A 21,544-nucleotide genomic window follows, 5' to 3' on the forward strand; every position below is an offset into this window, starting at 1 on the left:
TCAAAAACTATAATATATAGATGCATGTGTGTGTGTTTTTATATACATAATAAATATACACAGTGCACACACATATATTATGTAATCTAAAACTTTTTGGATGTAATTAAATGCAATTAATCATTTGACAGCACTAATGGACGGATGGACAGACGGACGAATGGATGGATGGATAGATGGATGGATGGATAGATGGATAGATGGATAGATGGATAGATAGATGGATAGATAAATAGATGGATGGATGGATGGATTGATAGATGGATAGATAAATAGATGGATGGATGGATGGATGGATGGATGGATAGATTTTTAAAATTATAAAAATTTTTTACAATTCATTTATTTTCAAAAAGATTTCAAGATTTTCAAAAACATGAAAAATAAACAAATCTAAATGACTAACAAACTAACAACCATCTAAATAAATAAATCAATAAATCAACATTGACCAGTTTATTAATGCTATTCAAAAGCACAAAAATTTTAATAAATACAAAAGAGCAAAAATATCAGAATATTTCCAGTCTTTGATTATATTTATAATAAATAAATAAATAAATACACGACTGATAGACTGAATTAATTAATTAATCTAATAATTTATATTTTCTCGTCTTTGATGATATAAAAAAAAATATCATCAAAAAGTAAAAAGTTAAAATTAAATAACCAACTAAATAACTAACTAAAATAGCTAATATATATATAAAAAAAAATAAAAAAAAATACTAATAATAAATACAATCTTTTCCAGGCTTTGATGGTGCTCAAAAAATATAAAAAATAAAATAAATAAAACTAAATTAATAAATAGCATCTAAAACATAATGCCTAAATATGTTCCAGTGTTTGAAGATATTCAGAAACATACATATATATATATAGTTTTTTATTAAAATTAACTGGTTCCTGCAAACCAATCAAAGCACTTCAGACCGCTGTAAGCGTAAAATCAGAAACTCCATTAAAACATCCCAAGCACAGAACGAGTCTACATTAGATCCATCATTAATATCTAAACCCTGAGCAGAGCGACACGCGTGATCCGTTCTGGTGTTTCAATTAAAGGAGACGGTCTGTACATGTGTGAGGTTTGCTCCAGTATCACCTCTCACAGGTGCGAATGTGCTGCGATGCAGGTGATAATGTGTGTGTGTGTAATACTCAACGGTAACGTAGTATAATGTCAGACTAAATTAAACCACATTCCCCGCTCGCCTCATTGTCTCTCCTTATGGAGGAGTCTCCTTCCCAAAATCATCTCGCACTCGCTGCCATCACACCAGCTGGGAATGATCAGAAGTGTGGCTCCCAAAAGCCCAATGCAATTGCCCTCTTATTGTCCATTCACACGCCACTTCATTGTGTGTGTGTGTGTGTGTGTGTGTGTGAGCATTGTAAGGCACCAGAGACACTCCAGATGCTTTTAACCTTCATTTTCAAAAACAAATCACACAATAACTATGCAAATACACATTTTTAATTCTCAATTTCATTTTCAAACACTAAAATTAACTGATAAACAGAGTTCAAGCTAACTACAAATAAACATATTTACTCAATATCTGTGAAAACTGCTTCCTATTTGTGTGAAATCGGTGGCAAATTGGGTTTATAAGTGTAGCTAAAAAACTCTAAATATTTTCCAGACTTTGATGAGTCTCAAGAAATATTTATTATTTAATTATAAGTTATTATTATTGTTGTTGATGCTGTCTTTAATGTTACTAAAGGAAGTAACAGTAAAAAATAGTAATTAAATGACTGCTATGAATTTAAAGGTTATACTATTTTTTAACATTTATGAAATTCATTTAAAAAAGTAAGCATTTATTTTAAATATGTATTAAAATAACTTATTTACTTACATTTTATTGTGAAAATAAAATCTGCAGCATTAGATGTATTTAAATGTATTTAGTGTATTTTTGATCACTTTAATACACTGTTGCAGAATATTATTTGAATAAAAAATTAATAATATTAAGTTCTAAAAAACTTTTTATATTTTTGTCAACCATCCAAATATATATTTTAATAGTGTGTTTCATTAAATACTAAAACTTACTAATAAAAAAATTATATATATTATTTTTTTAATTATTAAAATATTAAAATATTTTAACTTTTAACCTTTTAACTTCACTAAGATGAAACAATCGATGCAAATAAAATACTGGTTCTGAGCTATAAATAAAACTGGAATAAAAATGCATTAAACCTAATAAGTAATATTTAAAAATAACAAAAAGTTATACAAATGAAAGAAGTGCAACACAAATTTACCAAAAAAAAAAACAGAATAATACTAAAAAAGTATAAAGATAAAAGCTAATTGATCATTTAATAAAACTATTTTATTTTCTAGATGATTTTATCTATCCAACAACTTTTCATTTCTATAATGATTAGGAGTTTTCCAGTCGTTCATATTTAAAGCAGCTATCACAACAGGACCCAGATTTAACAGTAAACACCCCATGAATCACTCTAACAGGAACAGAGGTAATGCTTTTCCTTCTCCTAAAAATCCCTGAAGAGCGTCACCTCAGTCAAGCATTACTCTCATCGAGTTATCCTCACTAAATAGACCCTCAGAACCAAATTAAGAGGCTTTTTAATTTCACAGGGAGACGTCTAGTGGGACAAATCATCAACACATTTCCATCCATCAGGACACCTGCTGAAAACAATCTGTGCGTTCAACCCTCAGACACAGACACACATCACTGTCTTTATTTCATCAAATCAGAATAAATAGTGCACACTTATGACTAACAATCGCTTTGTTATCAAGGGTTTACTAAGTAAAGTATCTCTAGTACTACTGCACTGTTACGGATACACTATAAATAAGGTTTCAGTATAGACTTCCAAAGAATGTAGTGTAGTATTAATTATTCACAACATTTACTAATACAATTAATGAAACATTTTATTATTAACTAAAAATTACAAAGATTAATAAATGCTGTAATAATGACAATTTTCTTTGTCTTGACTTTAGATTAAAATGTGTATATTAAACGTATATTAAAAGTCTTACTGAAAACGTGAAATTTTATTTTAGAATATTATAAATTAGACTATTATAATATATATATTAAAATATATATTATTTAGGAAGTTATATGTGTGTGTGTATAATATTATAAAAATATATATTTATTTAAAATTGCATATAAAATTAATTAGAAATTTGCTTAGTAGTAGTGGTTTTTAGCCAGTTTACCAATCCAGTTAAGATAAAAACATTATATATAATGACTGGTTAACTGCATATATATATATATATATATATAGATAGATAGATAGATAGATAGATAGATAGATAGATAGATAGATAGATAGATAGATAGATAGATAGATAGATAGATAGATAGATAGATAGATAGATAGATAGATAGATAGATAGATAGATAGATAGATAGATAGATAGATAGATATACACACACACACAGGTGCTGGTCATATAATTAGAATATCATTAAAAAGTTGATTTCATTAATTCCATTCAAAAAGTGAAACTTGTATATTATATTCATTCATTACACACAGACTGATATATTTAAGATGTTTATTTTCATTTTGATGTTTATAATTGACAACTAAGGAAAATCCCAAATTCAGTATCTTCAGTAAAATTAGAATATTGTGAAAAGGTTCAATATTAAAGACACCTGGTGCCACACTCTAATCAGCTAATTAATGGATGAAAAGTTTAGAGCCCAACTGATGATTAAGTCTAGTGTGTGGGTCCATGTACATGCTGAATCGACAGGTAAAAAAAGCCTCAAGTCCAAATATTCATTTATCACCAATTAACTGTTTGACAAACACTTCCTGCTTCGATGTCCAGATCAGAATTAAAAAAAATCTCAAACATGCTACGAAGTCCCGATCTGAATCAACCGAGTCGCGAACAGGCTCCGAAGTGCCGATCCGAATCAACCGAGTCGCGAAAAGGCTCCGAAGTGCCGATCCGAATCAACCGAGTCGCGAAAAGGCTCCGAAGTGCCGATCCGAATCAACCGAGTCGCGAAAAGGCTCCGAAGTGCCGATCCGAATCAACCGAGTCGCGAACAGGCTCCAAAGTGCCGATCCGAATCAACAGAGTCGCGAACAGGCCCCGAAGTGCCGAACTGATTCGACCGAGTCGGAAACAAAAATATATATATTAGGACTGTCAAATTATTAACATTTTTAACCAAATTAATCAGAATTTTCAGTGGATTAATCATGATTAATCAGTATTTGTAATTACACCTGAATCCTAACCTTTTTTTTCTGAAATGCATACCAAAAGATAAATAACAGGACACAGATACATAATTTTCATGTATTGATTCATCAATATGTGGTTCTTTTTTTCTGAATTTCAAAAGTTTAATATTTACTTAGATCAAATTTACCTGAGCACTATATCAAACCATGCCATTTAACTACAGATAGTGTAAGAGTTTTAGGTGAACCAGTGGTTAAATATAGCCACATATCTATGAAATTATGCATAGAGAAACTCGAAAGCATGAACTCAGAAACACAAACATGCGCCACCATCACATAAGCAGCACTCTGGGCACTCTTGTTTTTGGGAGGTGTTCATTTGCTCTGCCACAATACTTTAGGATCGATATTTTCATGTTCTGAAGGCTTCAAGTGCCAGTAAAACCAAGTAAAATGCATATGCTTTTCCAAACAGCTGTAATTTTCGCTGCATTGCATGTAGGCCTTCTGCGCATGCACAGTGTGAAACAAAGGACGCTATAACAGGAAGAAGCTCCAGCGTATCAACTACCAAAGTCGTCTCTGTTTTTTCGAGCTTGGCATGAATGTATTAGAGAGTAAATGGGGTAAAACCTTAAGCTTCGTCGCGGCGCTCACCGCTGTTTTTTACTATCTTGAGAATTCAGAGATCGACAAGACTTTCCTCACCTGAATAATTTGTCACACTGACTGCGCATGCATGAAATGCGTAAAAAAATTTGACGTAATTAACAACAAACATCTAATTAACGTCGTTAACGCGCTATTTTTGACAGCCCTAATATATATATATATTCTAAGTAAACAACAATAGCCCAAGTTTAGTAAACATTTTTTATTGAGACTATAAAAAATAATTCTGCATCTATTTTTAGGTGTGCCAGCTGCCACTGTGGGTGGCACAGGCACACCCTGGCACACCCGTGGCTACGCCACTGTAATTAACTCAAAACACCTGCGAAGCCTTTAAATGATCTCAGTCTAGTTCTGTAGGCTACACAATCATGGGGAAGATTGCTGACCTTACAGTGGCCCAAAAGACGATCATTGACACCTTGCACAAGGAGGGCAAGACACAAAAGGTCATTGCAAAAGAGGCTGGCTGTTCACAGAGCTCTGTGTCCAAGCACATTAATAGAGAGGAGAAGGGAAAGAAAAGATGTGGTAGAAAAAAAGTGTTCAAGCAATAGAGATAACCTGGAGAGGATTGTGAAACAAAACCCATTAAAAAATGTGGGGGAGATTCACAAAGAGTGGACCGCAGCTGGAGCCAGTGCTTCAAGAACCACTACACACAGACGTATGCAAGACATGGGTTTCAGCTTCACATTCCTTGTGTCAAGACACTCTTGAACAATAGACAGCGTCAGAAGCGTCTCGCTTCAAAAAGGACTGGACTGCTGCTGAGTGGACCACAGTTATGTTCTCTGATGACAATAAATTTTGCATTTCCTTTGGATATCAGGGTCCCAGAGTCTGGAGGAAGAGAGGAGAGGCACACAATCCACATTGCTTGAGTCCAGTGTAATGTTTCCACAGTCAGTGATGGTTTGGGGTGCCATGTCATCTGCTGGTGTTGGTCCACTGTGTTTTCTGAGGTCAAAGGTCAACACAGCCGTATACCAGGAAGTTTAAGAGCACTTCATGCTTCCTTCAGCTGACCAACTTTATGGAGATGTCATTTTCCACAGTGCCAAAGCTACCAGTACCTGGTTTAAGGACCATGGTATCCCGTTCTTAATTGTTCAGCAAACTCACCTGACCTTAACCCCAGAGAAAATCTGTGGGGTACTGTGAAGAGGAAGATGCGATATGCCAGACCCAAGAATCCAGAACAGTGTGGCACCAGGTGTCTTCAATATTGAACCTTTTCACAATATTCTAATTTTCTGAGATACTGAATTTGGGATTTTCCTTAATTGTCAGTTATAATCATCAACATTAAAATAAATAAACATTTGAAATATTTCAGTCTGTGTGTAATGAATGAATATAATATACAAGTTTCACTTTTTGAATGGAATTGTGATGATATTCTAATCACATGACCAGCACCTGTATATACAAATTCTTTATAATATATATATATATATATATATATATATATATATATATATATATATATATATATATATATATATATATATATATACTCATCTGTGTTTATTCAGGGTAAATGCTGTTGAAAGACGAAACAACAAACTGAGAGAATTAATTAAGGATGAATTTGATAAAGCGCTGGCCTTAAGAGTGTTTAGCGCTCGTCCCCTTCGGCATTTGTGTGTGTGTGTGTGCGTGTGTGTGTGTGTGTGTCTGACTGAGCTCTCGCTCCTGATAGGAAATAAGTGACGTTTCCTGCAAATGAGGGAATATAAATCTGACTCTATCATAGAAGAGACACAAACACAACCCTCGGCCTCGACACCCTGCCTTAAAGTCTGCGAAAAACAGACCGATTAATCACACACCAGCACCTGGCTTTGACTAATTACTCCACAGGAGAACACACACACACACACACACAGGTAAGGTAAGGTAAAGCAGTAAGAATCCCTCACAGGAGAATAACGCGTGACATTCAGACAGTCAGATATCGGCCGCTGGTTCTCCTCTAAAGTGAGGAGGTTGTTTTGGGAGGTGTTTGCCGGGTCAGACGGCCCTCCTGTTCTGTCTTTAGCTGATGAAACCCTCCAATGTCCTCATTCATCAAAGCCCAGAACACATATTAATTATCGTCCACCTTCAGCCGAACAGCAGAGGACAAAGCAACACCACACACACACACACACACACATATACAGTGACCCCCAAAGCATTCAGACACTTAAAACACACTCGCATCTCATTGCATTAGATGACAGATTTTAATTTTCTGAGGAAAGTTAAACAGCAAGCGCTGATGGTTCATGTGAAGGTCATTTACAGTATGTAGGATGTTCTGTTCAGTTCCTCTTCTGCTCACCAAGGCTGTGTTTATTTGATTAAAAATACAGTAAAAATTTGGAAATATTACTACAATTTAATTTATCAGTTTTCTATGTGAATATCTGTTAAAATGTAATTTATTTCTGTGATGCTCCGCTGTATTTTCATCATCATTCCTCCAGTCTTCAGTGTCACATGATCTTCAGAAATCATGATAATATGATGATTTACTGCTCGGGAAACATTTCTGATTATTATCAATGTTGAACACATTTATATATTTTAATGGAAACAGTGATACATTTAATTTTTTAAGATTCACAGATGAATAGAAAGCTCAAAAAACAGCATTTATTTGAAATAGAAATCTTCTTTAAAATTATTAAATGCCACTTTTGATCGATTTAATGCATTGTTGATGAATAAAAGTATTTTGTTATTTGATTCAACAACAGTTGGACATGAAGAATTCTGTACTCTAAGCACCTCATAAAACACTTTGATGTATTGAAACAGGAAATTGTTATTTTTTTCATATCATATTAACAATATCACAAATGCACAGTCACAACTGCAAGACATCAGCATTTTGATTCATCGTGTACCCCAGAAGAGAAAGAAAAAACTGTTTTTCAATGCCCATCTATAAGAAAACTGACAACGATTGAAAGTACGCTGGCATAAAGCTGAGCTCAAAACTAACAAACACATACAACATCCACAAAACAGTTTTGAAGATTGTGTTAGTGTTTGTGAAAATTACTAACTTTACTGTTTTACACTGTAAAAAGTATTTGTCAAAATTGTACATGAAAGAATACTGAAGTATATTAGGTCTTTATAAGTCTTTATATTTCAAAAATGTATGTTTAATTCAATGTGTTGCTTGCAGCTTCTTTGTAATTATTTTTAAAATGCAATAATTTCAAAATAAAAGTCCATACAGTTCGAAAGTAAAATCTACAACAACAAAAAAAAAGACAAGAAATTTTTTTTTTCATGTGCAATTCATATTCTCTGTAATTGTAATTTTTAAGTCAAAATTGTTAATCTTACACTGTAAATACATCAATTATAGTTACATTGTTTTAAGCTGTAAATGAGACAACGATTACTGGAGTACATTTTAAAAGGAAATGCTATTTTATTTTTTTGTTTGTTTTTTTCTTTTAATTAAAATTTTATATTAAATATGTTATTTGTGGTTTCTTTGTAAGTACTTTTAAAATTCACTAGCAAAAGTCAAAAGTGCACAAAAAATTTAGTTGTAAATATAACAATATTATTGAAGTATGTTTTACAAGAAACACTAAAATTGTATATTTAATTCAATGTTTTAATTTATGTTTCTTATTTTGATATTTTTCGTATTTGTGAAATTTACTGACAACCTCTGAGAGAAAAATACAATCTTACACTGTAAAAAAAAGAGAAGTTTGTGATTGAAAACAAAGATCATTGGACTAAAAGAAAGTTTTACAAGGAAACATTATTTAAGTATTTCTGCTTCAAAATTTAATATTAAATGTGTTGTTTGCAGTATCTTTGTAATTATTTGTGAACTTTATTAGCGAAATTGTTTCAAAGTAAATAAATACATTATTTTGAAACTGATAAACTAATTAAAGATTAAAGTACAATTAAATACTATTTTATTACTTAAAAATACTATATTATTATTTTTTTAATGAATAATTAATATTATTTTAATAATTAATTATATTTATTTTGTTATTTGCAGTTTCTTGGTAATTATTTGTGAAATTTACAAGCAATTTCACGTGAAAATTGGATAACAGTATAAATAAAAGAAGGTATTACTCAGGTACATTTAACAGGAATTTCACAAATATAAAAGCAATTCTGAGTGTAAATAGTTTGTACTTTTCGGTGAACACCCATTGGTTTCAGTCCACCATCACATTACTGTGCAACTCAAACTTGTTAGTCTCTAATTACCAGCTTATGGAAGATGCTTCATCTTCAGCGGATGGATTTGCATAAGTGCCAGGATGTAATTGGTATAATATGAGCATGTTCCGTTATTACCTCCCCTTAATCATTCTGTAATGTGACAAAGCCATCTCCGTCCATAGAGGAGCTCACTGAAGGAAGCTGGTGATCAAAGGAACGCAATCCCTCCCAAAACAGCTACGTCATCCTTCAGAAAACGGACAAGTCAGAAACTTAGAGGCGGGAATAGAATCAGAAAACAGAAGTAAACTAGAGCGCTTCGCCGGGATAAAAGTATATCATTATCCCAGCGGTGGCAGGCAAATGTTCTTTCACTTAATTAAGCGTAAGAAGAAGAAATGAGCTGCTCTCCACACAAAAACGCGACTCGGTGGAGTGTGGAAACGACAGCGGCTTTGCGCCAGAGATACTTCATTGATCTTCATTAGCTCGATAAGGGCTTTAATGGGGCTTCGGGGTGGAAGAGCGAGCTTCGACTCCATTACGAGGACATCCTCGAGCCGCTGACCTTCAGAGACGACGACAAACAGAAGAGTGTGAGAGACTGAGAGAGAGTGACGGATGAAGCATACGTGCACTCGGCTTTCAGAAATGATTTAGGTGCATATGAATAACCAGGCAAAGGACCAAAAATTTTGCATCCGCCTCTCACTCGAAAATGTCCAGGCAAATGGTAACACCCATACAATGCAGCAATCATCTTTAATTGCAGGAGAGAACCTCCGATTATTAATTTCAAAAGCGCTTTCCATACACAGTACAGACCAAAAGTTTGGAAACATTACTATTTTGAATGTTTTTGAAAGAAGTTTCTTCTGCTCATCAAGCCTGCATTTATTTGATCAAAAATACAGAAAAAAATATGTAATATTTTGAAATATTATTACAATTTAAAATCATTGTTTTTACATTTATTATACTTTAAATGATCATTTATTTCTGTGATGCAAAGCTGAATTTTTAGGATCATTATCACATGATCTTTAGAAATCATTCTAATATGATGATTCATTATCAAAGTTGGAAACAGTTCTGCTGCTTAATATTTTTACAGAACATTTTTTAAGGATACTTTGATGAATAAAAAGTAAAAAAGATGCTATGTTTTTAAAATATAAATATTTTGTAATAACAATATACACTACTGGTCAGTAATTTGGGGTCAGTAATTTTTTTTCTTTTTTTTAAATAAAATCAATACTTTTATTCAGGAAGGATGTGTTAAACTGATAAAAAGTGATAGTAAAGAAAATATATTATTAGAATTTTATTTTTTATTTTGAATAAATGCAGTTCTTTTTAACCTTTTATTGATCAAAAATATTAGACAGCAGAACTGTTTCCAACACTCATAATAAATCAGAATATTAGAATGATTTCTAAATGATCATGTGATCGACTGATGTTACATGTGACACTGAAGTCTGGAGGAATGATGCTGAAAATTCAGCTTTGCATCACAGGAATAAATTATTTTTTTAAAGTATATTCAAATTGAAAACTATTATTTTAAGTTGTAATAATATTTCACAATATTGCTGTTTTTTCTGTATTTTTGATCAAATAAATGCAGCCTTGGTGAGCAGAAGAAACTTCTTTCAAAAACATTAAAAATAGTAATGTTTCGTGCTGTTAGTCCTTTCGATCCGAATTTCACAAAATTGTTCGGCTCCCAACAGCATCCCGTGTTTTATTAAAGGTGAGTAGAATTATTTATTAATTTCAGTGACTCTAATCGATTAGATATCTTAATATTTAGGCTATAATATTATAAATCCGGCTGGTTTGTATTGGTGGTGTAATATGTAAATGAAATATTATATGCAGAAAAAAATAACATTAACACAGTGATGATTTTATTAAAACAGTTTTCTGATTGAAAACCATTTGTAATAATATGAAATGTGCATACATTGTTTATTTTGTATTACATCATGTATTTTAACAGTGTAATTTAATGAAGACGTATAATTATGATTTATCTAATCAATATTGCCCTATTGTTTTATATAATGCATTTTAAGTATTTTAAAGGCAGTTTTTGGCTTAGGTCTGATTTTATAACCACAAAAAAACATGGTTAATTGGTTAAAATTTTTAGTAAAACAATGGCTGATTTTGGCTATTATTTTGACTATTAGAAAATCACTAACTGATCTAACTTTAATAAAGATTCATCTTTAATTTATACGGTCAAATATGCAACACTGTTTTACATTTCGTTATTTTATTAAATTTCTGTACCTAAAAACTAATGTTAGACCTGCCTAAATAAATAAAAACACTGAAAATCACTGTGTATTTTATTTCTAACTTAACTCTACTGTATTTATTTCTGATGTTGCTTTGATATATTGTTCATATTTTCTTTATTATTATTTGACGGTATAGTTTCTTCATAAACATTGCACATACCGATCCGTACCGAAACCGTGATACAAACCGAACCGTTGAACCGTTTCATCTCTAATCAACAAATTGCTTATTTTTGCTTGATTTTTTTTTTGAGTTTATGAGCTATAAAAGCCTGGTGTATGGAATATGACACTAAAACACAGTACTTTTTAGATTTTCTTTCTTTATTTTGTCTTAAAGTTGAATAAACTCTTTCATTTTATTAATAAAATAAACTAAATTCTGACTAGTTTTTCATGTGCCAGGCTTTACAGGGTTCAATGCATGGCATGATGAAGGTGACTGGATGCATCTGAATGCAGCATCTCATGACCTTGAGATCTCCTCTATTCGTTGCGTTCGAATAAAACTCAAGAGCGTGATTTATTTTTATGCACAAACCTAACCAATCCTCAAACTGTCGGTGTGCTCTCTGCCCTTCCACTTCACAGAAAGTGATTTGTGCCTTCAAAAGTGTCAGACATTGACACTGAGAGTGTCTTTCCCGTCTCATGTGAACTGGGCTTTTGACGAGATCATGCAAATGAACCCAAAGCACACGACACCGGGTTCAGAGATGAGGACGTGCACGTATCACACTGTCCATCATCTAACAACTCGTGCATCTGGTCATGTCTCGTATACAGCGGTGCATTAGAATCAACCGCATTAGATTCAAATGCACAAACACTTTTGAAGCAAAACATACATACATTTAAGTTTTAAAGTTTGCAACCCATTTCAATTCAATAATATGATGCATTCTTAATATAAAACAAGATTCAATGAGAAAAATTATAGAGTGGGATTTGATTTTATCTATTAAGAATTGATTGGATAAAAATGGCTTTTAAATAGAGTCGGTTCGATATCAGCGGAAAAGGATTGTGGCTTATATTGCAATATTTTTGTTGTTGTTTGGAATCACAAGCACTGATGTTTTTTGGGAAAAGGGACAATTGTAATTTCATGTTGATTTTAATCTAACATGCTATTATTGTTCAAAAGGTTTTGGTCAATACGATTTTTGAAAGAAATCTCTCCTGCTCATCAAGCCTTCATAAATTTGATAGTAAATGCAATAAAAAAATCTTAAATATTATTACAATTTAAAATAACTGTGTTCTGTGTGAATCTGTGTTAAAGTGTAATTTATTTCTGTGATGCTCAGCTGTATTTTCAGCATCATTCCTCCAGTCTTCAGTGTCACATGATCTTCAGAAATCAGAATAATATTCTCATATAATTTATTTTAAATAGTAAATGTGTTTACGGTCACAGTTTAATGTGTTCTTGATAAATAAAAAATAAATAAAATAAATATTGTACATCACTGGAAAGGATTCAAACAGTTGGATTTTTAGCAAAAAATAAAATAAAATAGTGCGACTTATTGTGGGAACTGACTTTACACGTCCACTAAAAATCACAGCGTTTATCAGTCTGGTGACAGGACACATTATATTAACGCTGGCTCATTGGTGAAATCCTCCTGAGGAGTGTGGTCTGATCGTCTGTCAGCAGCGACCGGGGCGGCCCGACTTTGACAGATTGCTGCGTTGTGGAAAAATTGCAGGAAAATCAATGCATGTTAATGTGAGCCGAGTGCCATAACTAAGCCAGAATCCGCCACCCGTCGGGACCTCATGTTTGATTAGTCATTGTCGGGAAAAAGCCAATATATTTTTAAGCCTGACAGTTAATTTGCACCAATTTTTCCATCAGTTTCTCTCTTTTTTTTTTTTTTTTGCCAGTCTGCAATTGTGTTTTCCATTAAAGTGCATGCATGGTGTGTGTATTTGTCATTCTGCTAATGTGCATGTGTTTATGTGTGTGTGTGTAAATGCATTAATGGATTAAATGAGGACTTATTTTATCCCAAACACAATAACCAAAGCAATTTATTGCACACAAACAAACCGACCATTAAAAGCTAGAGCTGAACACAATAAACAAGATGAAATTAAATATACGCTATTTAACATACGGCTCTAATGTCCATCATCAGAATATGAATGCGGTGATTAATATTTAGGACAGAATCGAGTCAAAAAAAAACTCATGCTACACGTGTGCATTTCTGAATGAGGTCAAATACTCTGATCATGCAACACGATGTTTGATTCATGCAACTTTTTTATTTATCTAGAAAAGCACACACACACAAAAAAATGAATGTTGGCTTATTTGAAAGTTTCAAAAGCTTTGAAGTTTTCAAGCCTCACAGATCACACACAGATCTATTTATATTTCCAATTCAACTTCCTGTAAGCAGTGACCACTTCAATTCAAATCAGACGCATGAATGGAAAGAGCGCCAGTTCTAACACACACACACACACACACACACACACACCTGCCAGTGTTGTGAGCTCTAGAGAAGCATTTGCTTTAGTCACATCAAGACAAAATGCCTTAATTATAATGACGTTTTTCCGACGCATGGAGAAAAGAGCATCTGAAGCAACATATATCATCAAAAGATCCACAAAGCATTTCACACGAATCATAATTGCAGGGAAAAAAAATCATCATCTCACTGTTAATTCATGTGAACAGCAGACAGAAACCATAGACTAACTCACTGAGACATCAACATCAACATCTGGGCACATATTCTTAAAGATACTAATAAACCTCTCTGAGAGCTCCTAATTTACCTAAAAATGTCTAATAGGAGTCTTGGCTTAAACGAGATTCAGGACCAGTCTGAGAGCATCAGATTGCTTTAGAAGACTCTGAAGGAGGTCAGTAGGGTCAATATAAGCCTAATGCAACACGATTCTTCCCTCTTCATGTTTTCTCCTCTGCTAAAGAAACTCTTTAAGTCCCCGTCCATACTCCTAACAATTTTGGACCTAAAGACTTCTTTTAAGGGTTAAGATGCTTTCTGAATTACTTTTTTCTCTACTACAATCTTTTCTTTAATTTTAAGAGGAAACACCAATTTTTTAAGAATTTTCTTGGAATTTTGTTACAAGGAGCAACTAATATTAGCACTAATATTTTTCATGAATGCATGAACTGTCTTTAACTATCATTACACATTATTGAGACACTGTTTTCCAAATGAATGTTGTTCAGTGCTTTGACGCAATGTATTTTGTTTAAAGCACTATATAAATAAAGGTGATTGATTGATTGAATACTCACATGGGCATGTTTTTGTGACATGTCAGGACACAACTCTGTCTGTGTGTGTGTGTGTGTGTGTGTGTGTGTGTGTGTGAGTGTGTGCGTGTGTGCGTGTGCGAGTGCGTGTGTGAGTGTGTGTGTGAGTGTGTGAGTGTGTGTTTGGGTGTGCGAGTGCGAGTGTGTGCGCGTGTGCGTGTGTGTGTGCGAGTGCGTGTGCGTTTGCGTGTGTGTGTGTGTGTGTGAAAGTGTGTGAGAGTGTGTGTGTGCGTGTGTGAGTGTGTGTTTGCGTGTGTGTGCGCGTGCGTGCGTCGGAGTGTGTGTGTGCGTGCACGTGCGATTGTGTGTGTGCATGTGTGTGCATGTGTGTGTGTGTGTGTGTCGTACCGTTGCTTTGTCGTACAGCGTGTGATTATCCAGCAGTTTTCCTCGCTCCAGTCTGGCGAATCGTCTCAGGTCTCTTTCAAACAGCTGAAAGAACAGAAAACTGAGATCTAATATTTCACTTTTTAAGAATGCCACGTCATGTTCTCTGCACTTTAACATGGTAACATCATGCAGTTAATAACACCTTCATACAACCAAGTTAGTTTGAAAAAAATTGTTCAACAAACCTATGTGTATATATATATATATATATATATATATATATATATATATTTTTTTTTTTTTTTTTTTTTACAGATCAACAATATTATTCCGATTTCTGAAGATCATGTGACACTGAAGACTGGAGGAATGATGCTGAAAATACAGCGGAGCATCACAGAAATACATTACACTTTAACACAGATTCACACAGAAAACAGAGAAAAATTATATTTGCAATTGTATTTAAAAATATTTGATTTTAGTTAAAATTATACTATTCAAAATGCATTACATATAATAAATATTAATAATAATAAATGTATTTTTCATTAAAACATTTTTTAAATAATTTGTTTAATTTATTAACAATTCTAAATATATAATAATTCTGGTCATTTAGTATTTAAAACCCATTCCATTTATTAGGACTATTATATATATGTGTGTGTGTGTGTGTGTGTGTGTGTGTGTGTGTATATAGGATCTTTTTAATATCTCAGACATTTTAGTAAAGCACAATGAGATTAAATGCAGCACACGAATGTTGATATTGATCCAGGATCCCGTGCTATTTGTGTAAATCACATTGTGCATTATAATATCAGACTGTCTGATCAGTTACAGATAATATTACCCGAGCGCAGTCAGTTCCCGCTCGTACACAAATAGCATAATCCAAAGAATGAAGCCATTAAAGCGTAGAGCGTCTGCAATATTATGGAGTTTGTTATTTCTTGTTTATATATTTCCCTTGAGCAAATAAAGCAGTTAAATGAGATTTAAAGTGAACCTGAACACACCACCGTGCGCTGATGCTGTTGTTTATGGCGTTAAGCATCATGAATCTCTGTAGAGACTCTTATCGTGGCCAGCAGACCTTTTTAAACGCTCCTTCATTACGCTCTTCAAACATACAGTGCTTTTAATGTTTTCTGTCATTATGTGAAGCTCCTCTAGGTCACGGCTGCTCGGGCTGGAAATAAACACCACGAGGAGAGGACGCATTAATGAATAAATGCATGAATTCATTTTAAAGTACTCCCAACTTCTAATGAGATGCACATAATGGTGTGATTTATTAATTACGATAAGCTTCAGAAACGGACTTCCTCCTGTTCTCCATCTCGGTCGTCCCCGAAACAGCTGCAGCGATCCGCGGGAGCTCAAAGCATCATGGGATAGCGAGGCCCAGGAGGCGGAGAGTGCATGGGAGAATGTAATTACAGCTGATGGGTCGAGCTCGGCGTGGAGCGGACGGCCTGCAGACGCGACGCAGGGGACGTGAGCGCTCGCCACAAGGTCAGGGGTCATCTATAAACAGCTCGAGTCAAACTCTATCCGTCTCTGATGCCCCTAAAGACTTTCTTCTGTGCTTAAGGGACAGAAACACAATAGATGGAGTCTATACTGTATTACACACTATTTATGCCTACATTTAAGATTTATATGAAGAAATGTGCATCTTTTTGGATTAGACAGCTTTAAAACAAACAAACTAATAATCTTAATGTCATGCACTGTAAAAAGAATTATACGATCAAACATATTTTCCATTGCTTTAACTTGTCAAATTAATTTAACTAATATCAAATTTGGTTTTTAATTCATGTGTGTGTTTTTTTTACATATTTAAACATTTAGCTTTTAATGAAAAAAAAAAATGTTTTTACATATGCATATATTTATTTTTATATATATATATATAAATATATATTAATATATATATATTGCTTTTTCTTAGTTAAAATTTTTCTTAGGGTAATTTTTAATAAAAACATTTAAATTGATTTAAATTAAAAAGATTTTTTATATATATAAATTATTAATATAACTGTATAAATATATATCTAAAATTGTATTAAAATTATTATTATACATTTTTAATATTTCTTAGTTACAATTTAATACATAATTTTTAATCAAAAATTAATAATGAATTTAAATGAACATTGTTATTTTTATTTTTTTTGTAGTTACTATAAAGTGTGCACTGTGCAATATATAGTAATATTTTCATGCAAATAATGAACAAACTAATTAATCAACTAACTGTATACATATATATATATATTATTTAAACATTTCAAAATTATGGATAATTGATATAAATGAAATAACTTCTTATACACTATGCATTTAATTTAATTTAATTTTATGTTATTTTATTAAAACTGTGTACTGTTTTATGCATGGATATTTGATATGCAATTCAAATATCTAAATCTTAAAATATTTTTCCTGAGCATGTGAAATACGTTTTCAGGATTGTGCTTGATTTTGGGGGGATCTAGTCCAGGAACGCACTGGTTGTGCAGCTATATCTGTGCTCGTACCGTGGATCCTGTCCATCCCAGCAGAGCGTAAGCGAAGCGCTCCAGCGGTGGAGCCACCAGATCCACACGCACGGCTCTCCAGTCCCTTCCTGCTCTCGCATCCGTCTCCTGCTCACGCTTCAGCTTTATGATCAGGAAACACTTGCTGTAATGATCCATGGCCTCAAAGCAGTGAGTCGGCAGCTGCCGCAGGTCAAAGGTCGACTCCTGGAAGTCTGAGTACAGCAGGATGTTCTGAGTGAAAGAGAGAGAATATGAAAAAACATCTACATTTTATACTCATTTCGTTTGTTTTCACAATAAAAGCACATGTGTTCCTGTAGCTCAAGCGGTAGAGCATGGCAAGGTTGGGGGTTCAAAGACGAATTTAAATAAAATCGAAACCTGTCAAAATGACCATTAGATTTCACATGAATAAATAAGACAAAAATCCACAAATAAAACAGTTGTTACAGTCTTCCTGCATTTATTTCCAAGACAAAACATAAATATTTTTCTGCATAATTTTGCAATTTGTCTTTGTTTTCCTCTCATATGTTAACCAAATGGAAATGAAAAAGCAATGCATTTTGTATCGTTTGCAGTTCAACTGGAGCGTCCTGAAGACATCGGCCCAAACTGATGAAGCCCGACGTCATTTGCATCTTTAACAAGAGTTCACTTAATTTAACAAATGATTCGGTGTCTGACAGACAGAAGTCGTTATTTGCGAAAACACATCAAAACACCGCGCTAAATAAACTCAGCAAAGCCGTGTGATTGGACTGAAGTGTGCTAAGTGTCACCAAACCTCAATCGCCTCCAATTCTGTTAAAGAATGCAGAAGCTGAAATACAATTCCTCTTAAATTATGAGGCTGGATCACAGAGCAGCGGGACGTCTGCTTTAAATGATTCCACTCCACAAGAGATTAAATCAATTCATGACTCCTGCTCTGTACAATCACAATAAATAAAGAGCGGCGTAGCTTTAAATAAAGAGAGAGACAAAGAGAATGCAGTGTATGGACAGAAGAATGAAGTCCAAGAAATGGACACAGTCTAATTAATATTGTTCTTTTGTTGTTGTCGTTGTTTTTCATTTGACAGATGAAAGACATTATTAATATTTTAAACGAGTTTTTATATAATTTACTATTTGATTATTTATTATTATTATTATAAAATTTTTGTCATTATTCACATTCTGAATTATTTTTCTAGTTATTTCATTTTTATATATTTTAATTTTAGTTCAAGTTTTAGCAAAGTTGTTTTATATCATTCGTGCATTTATTTATTTAATGTCTATATAGTTTTTGTTTATCTTTATTTCAGTTTTATTTTATTCTAGTACATCAACTACTAAATAAAACTTACATATGCTGCTTTTAACTGAAATAAGTTTAGGTTAAAATGATAAAACTACTAAAACTGACATATATTAAAACTCCATTAAAAAAAGAAAAAAACTAAACAAAAATTAATAAAATAAATAAATTAGAAACAATAAAAGAGCAATTACTGCCAGAGTTTTGTGAAGGAACCACAGTTGATGAAAGGGTAATAATTAAATATTTAGATCTAAAATTAAAATATATATATTTTTATATAAAAAAAAATTTGACACTGGACAATTCTTTTTTTTTAAAGTCTTCTGCTCACCAAGGCTGCATTTATTTGATGAAAAATGAAATATATATTTTTACAGATTGAGGTGCTGCTGAGATCTTATTGAGGTCTAAGGAAACAACTAATACTATAAAAACGAGATCTAATTTGTGGTCCGTTTCTCTGAGAACAGCAGACTTCAGTGGATTGGCTGCATCTGAACGCTTATGGCTGCTGTATATGTCCCATACAGTGCGTGAGATTGGGATTAGAGCATCTCTCGTCACAGGAACCAAAGGTGTCCAGATGCCGCACACTTCCTGTGCATCCATGCTTTTTCAGCTCCCTGTCTGCCGGTCACTACGAGTTATGTCAAACGACATATGGGGTCTCACTTGGGAGGCCAATCATCAATGAAAATTGGCTAATGGATTCTGCATACCTGAGCCACTTTCCATGCATACGGATATAAATAGGCAACAGGTGCATGCACTCATTAGATTTTTGGTTCAGAGCCGAGTAGTTGATGAACTTCATTACAAAGCCAATTCATCACTGTGTTGTTTGAGGGCTGTTCCTGGTCGGTTTTACGGCGTGATACAGAGGTGTCCCTGCAGCAGTGGTTCCCACTGGGCTTCGACTGAAAGAGCAGTTTCCTTCTAAAAGAGCAAATCACGGACGATTCGCATCTTTTTCACACTACAAGCCTTTATTTCATCAGAAAACATCTCAGCAGTCCTCAGTGCATTGCATTCATCTGATTAAAATGAATTAGAAGCTATAACTTGCTTATATAATTCAGCCTTTAGTACATACATCTGAATACATTCAGTTGGGCTGAATTTATAAGAATAGCTCACCCAAAATATGTGCATCCAGGCGTGCATGTTTATGCAATTGCTATCTGATGCTTCAGCAGTTTTATGCATTTGATGTTTTTTCTGTCTCTTTTGAAGGCCAGGACAAACAGCTGATGCAGAGGACAACAGCAAGTGTGTCACCATGACAACGGCGGATGTAATGTCACATTGGCAAGGAGCAGGAGTCGGAAACTTCAAACCCGCTGCCCCGAGAGCAAAGATTAGCTTGTGTTTGCACAGCACGTTTGAAACGTGCTGCCTTTGATTCACCAGCTTCTGCTGCAACTGTTGAACGTGACTGCTGAAATTGCTGTGCAGAGGTAGATCACAGCATGCATAGTGCGCATAATTCTTCGAGGAAATTATACATGACTGACTTCACATCTGCGCGCTATTTGAAATATGCATTCGACAGGAGAGTAATGGAGTGGAATGCAACTATTTAAGACCAGAAATAATCAAGTATGCAAATGCATGGTTAGCATTGTACATGATGCAAAATTTAAAACACAAAATAATAAAAGTGTATATATTTTATGCAGTTGCATTATTTTGTGTGTTAGCAATCAAGAAAACAAAACAAAAACCAAAAAACTCAAAATGCAGAAGCAATGTTGTGGCAAGCCATGAGACAAAAATTATATTTATAATTTATTAACAACTTTTTAATTTTTTTATGAAAATAATTGCTGATGCATTTATCATGTTATTGAATTAAGTTAAAAAAAGTGCTGTCCTCTTAATAACAAGTTTAATAACTTTTCTTATACTAAAAAGAACTTTAAATATATATATATATATATATATATATATATATATATATATATATATATATATTTAATTGGTTTCTAGTGTGTGGCCAACTTAAGTCCAGATTTAAATGCAAACTTGTTTACGTGTAAACAAATGTTTCAAATATAAGAAAAAACAGCTACAAAAATTATAATAAAGAATCAGAAGATTTTCAAGCAATGCCTAAGGAGTATTTGAGTCCAAATTAAAAAATGTAAAAATAAATAGTCTTTAAGTATTTGTTGGTGTGATAAACACAACAGTGATTATTAATGTGTTTGTATGAGTATTTTTGGGGAATTTTTCTCAATTCCCTGTAATGAACTGAGTTCAGTGATTTACACAGTGTGAAATAGAACTGGTGGGTCTGTGTTGGCTTGTCTGACACTTGAAGAACGAGGGCTAAAGGTTCGATCAGCAGGGGATGAAGAATCACTGACCCAACAGTTCTGCCAATTGATTGAGGTGACGGTACCGGCAGCCGTCCAATAACAGGTCTGCAGAGGCTTCAGTGCAATACACACAAAACCATTGATTATATTCGCTTTATAATCGACCCTGACAACCAGTGGCTGTGTTAATGTTTACCACAGGGGTCAGAGGAAATATATAAATTCACAGCTCTACCGCCATGACCTGCTGAATCTTCTGAGACTGACCTTCTCGAGCAGCCAAACAACTGATA

The 21,544-nt window shown here is 33.4% G+C and overlaps 1 protein-coding gene across 1 annotated transcript in view; it reads right to left on the reverse strand.

Moving 5' to 3' along the window:
* Positions 1 to 21,544, reverse strand: part of dntt (deoxynucleotidyltransferase, terminal) — a 102,714-nt gene that overhangs the window by 22,890 nt on the left and 58,280 nt on the right. The window contains exons 9-10 of the mRNA XM_052572121.1: positions 17,619 to 17,852; positions 15,082 to 15,165 (exon numbers count right to left, since the gene is read on the reverse strand). Coding sequence (XP_052428081.1) covers positions 15,082 to 15,165; positions 17,619 to 17,852 — 318 coding nt within the window. The remainder of the gene's footprint in view (positions 1 to 15,081; positions 15,166 to 17,618; positions 17,853 to 21,544) is intronic.

Source organism: Carassius gibelio, chromosome B13 (genome assembly GCF_023724105.1).
Source record: "Carassius gibelio isolate Cgi1373 ecotype wild population from Czech Republic chromosome B13, carGib1.2-hapl.c, whole genome shotgun sequence".
Taxonomy (NCBI): domain Eukaryota; kingdom Metazoa; phylum Chordata; class Actinopteri; order Cypriniformes; family Cyprinidae; genus Carassius; species Carassius gibelio.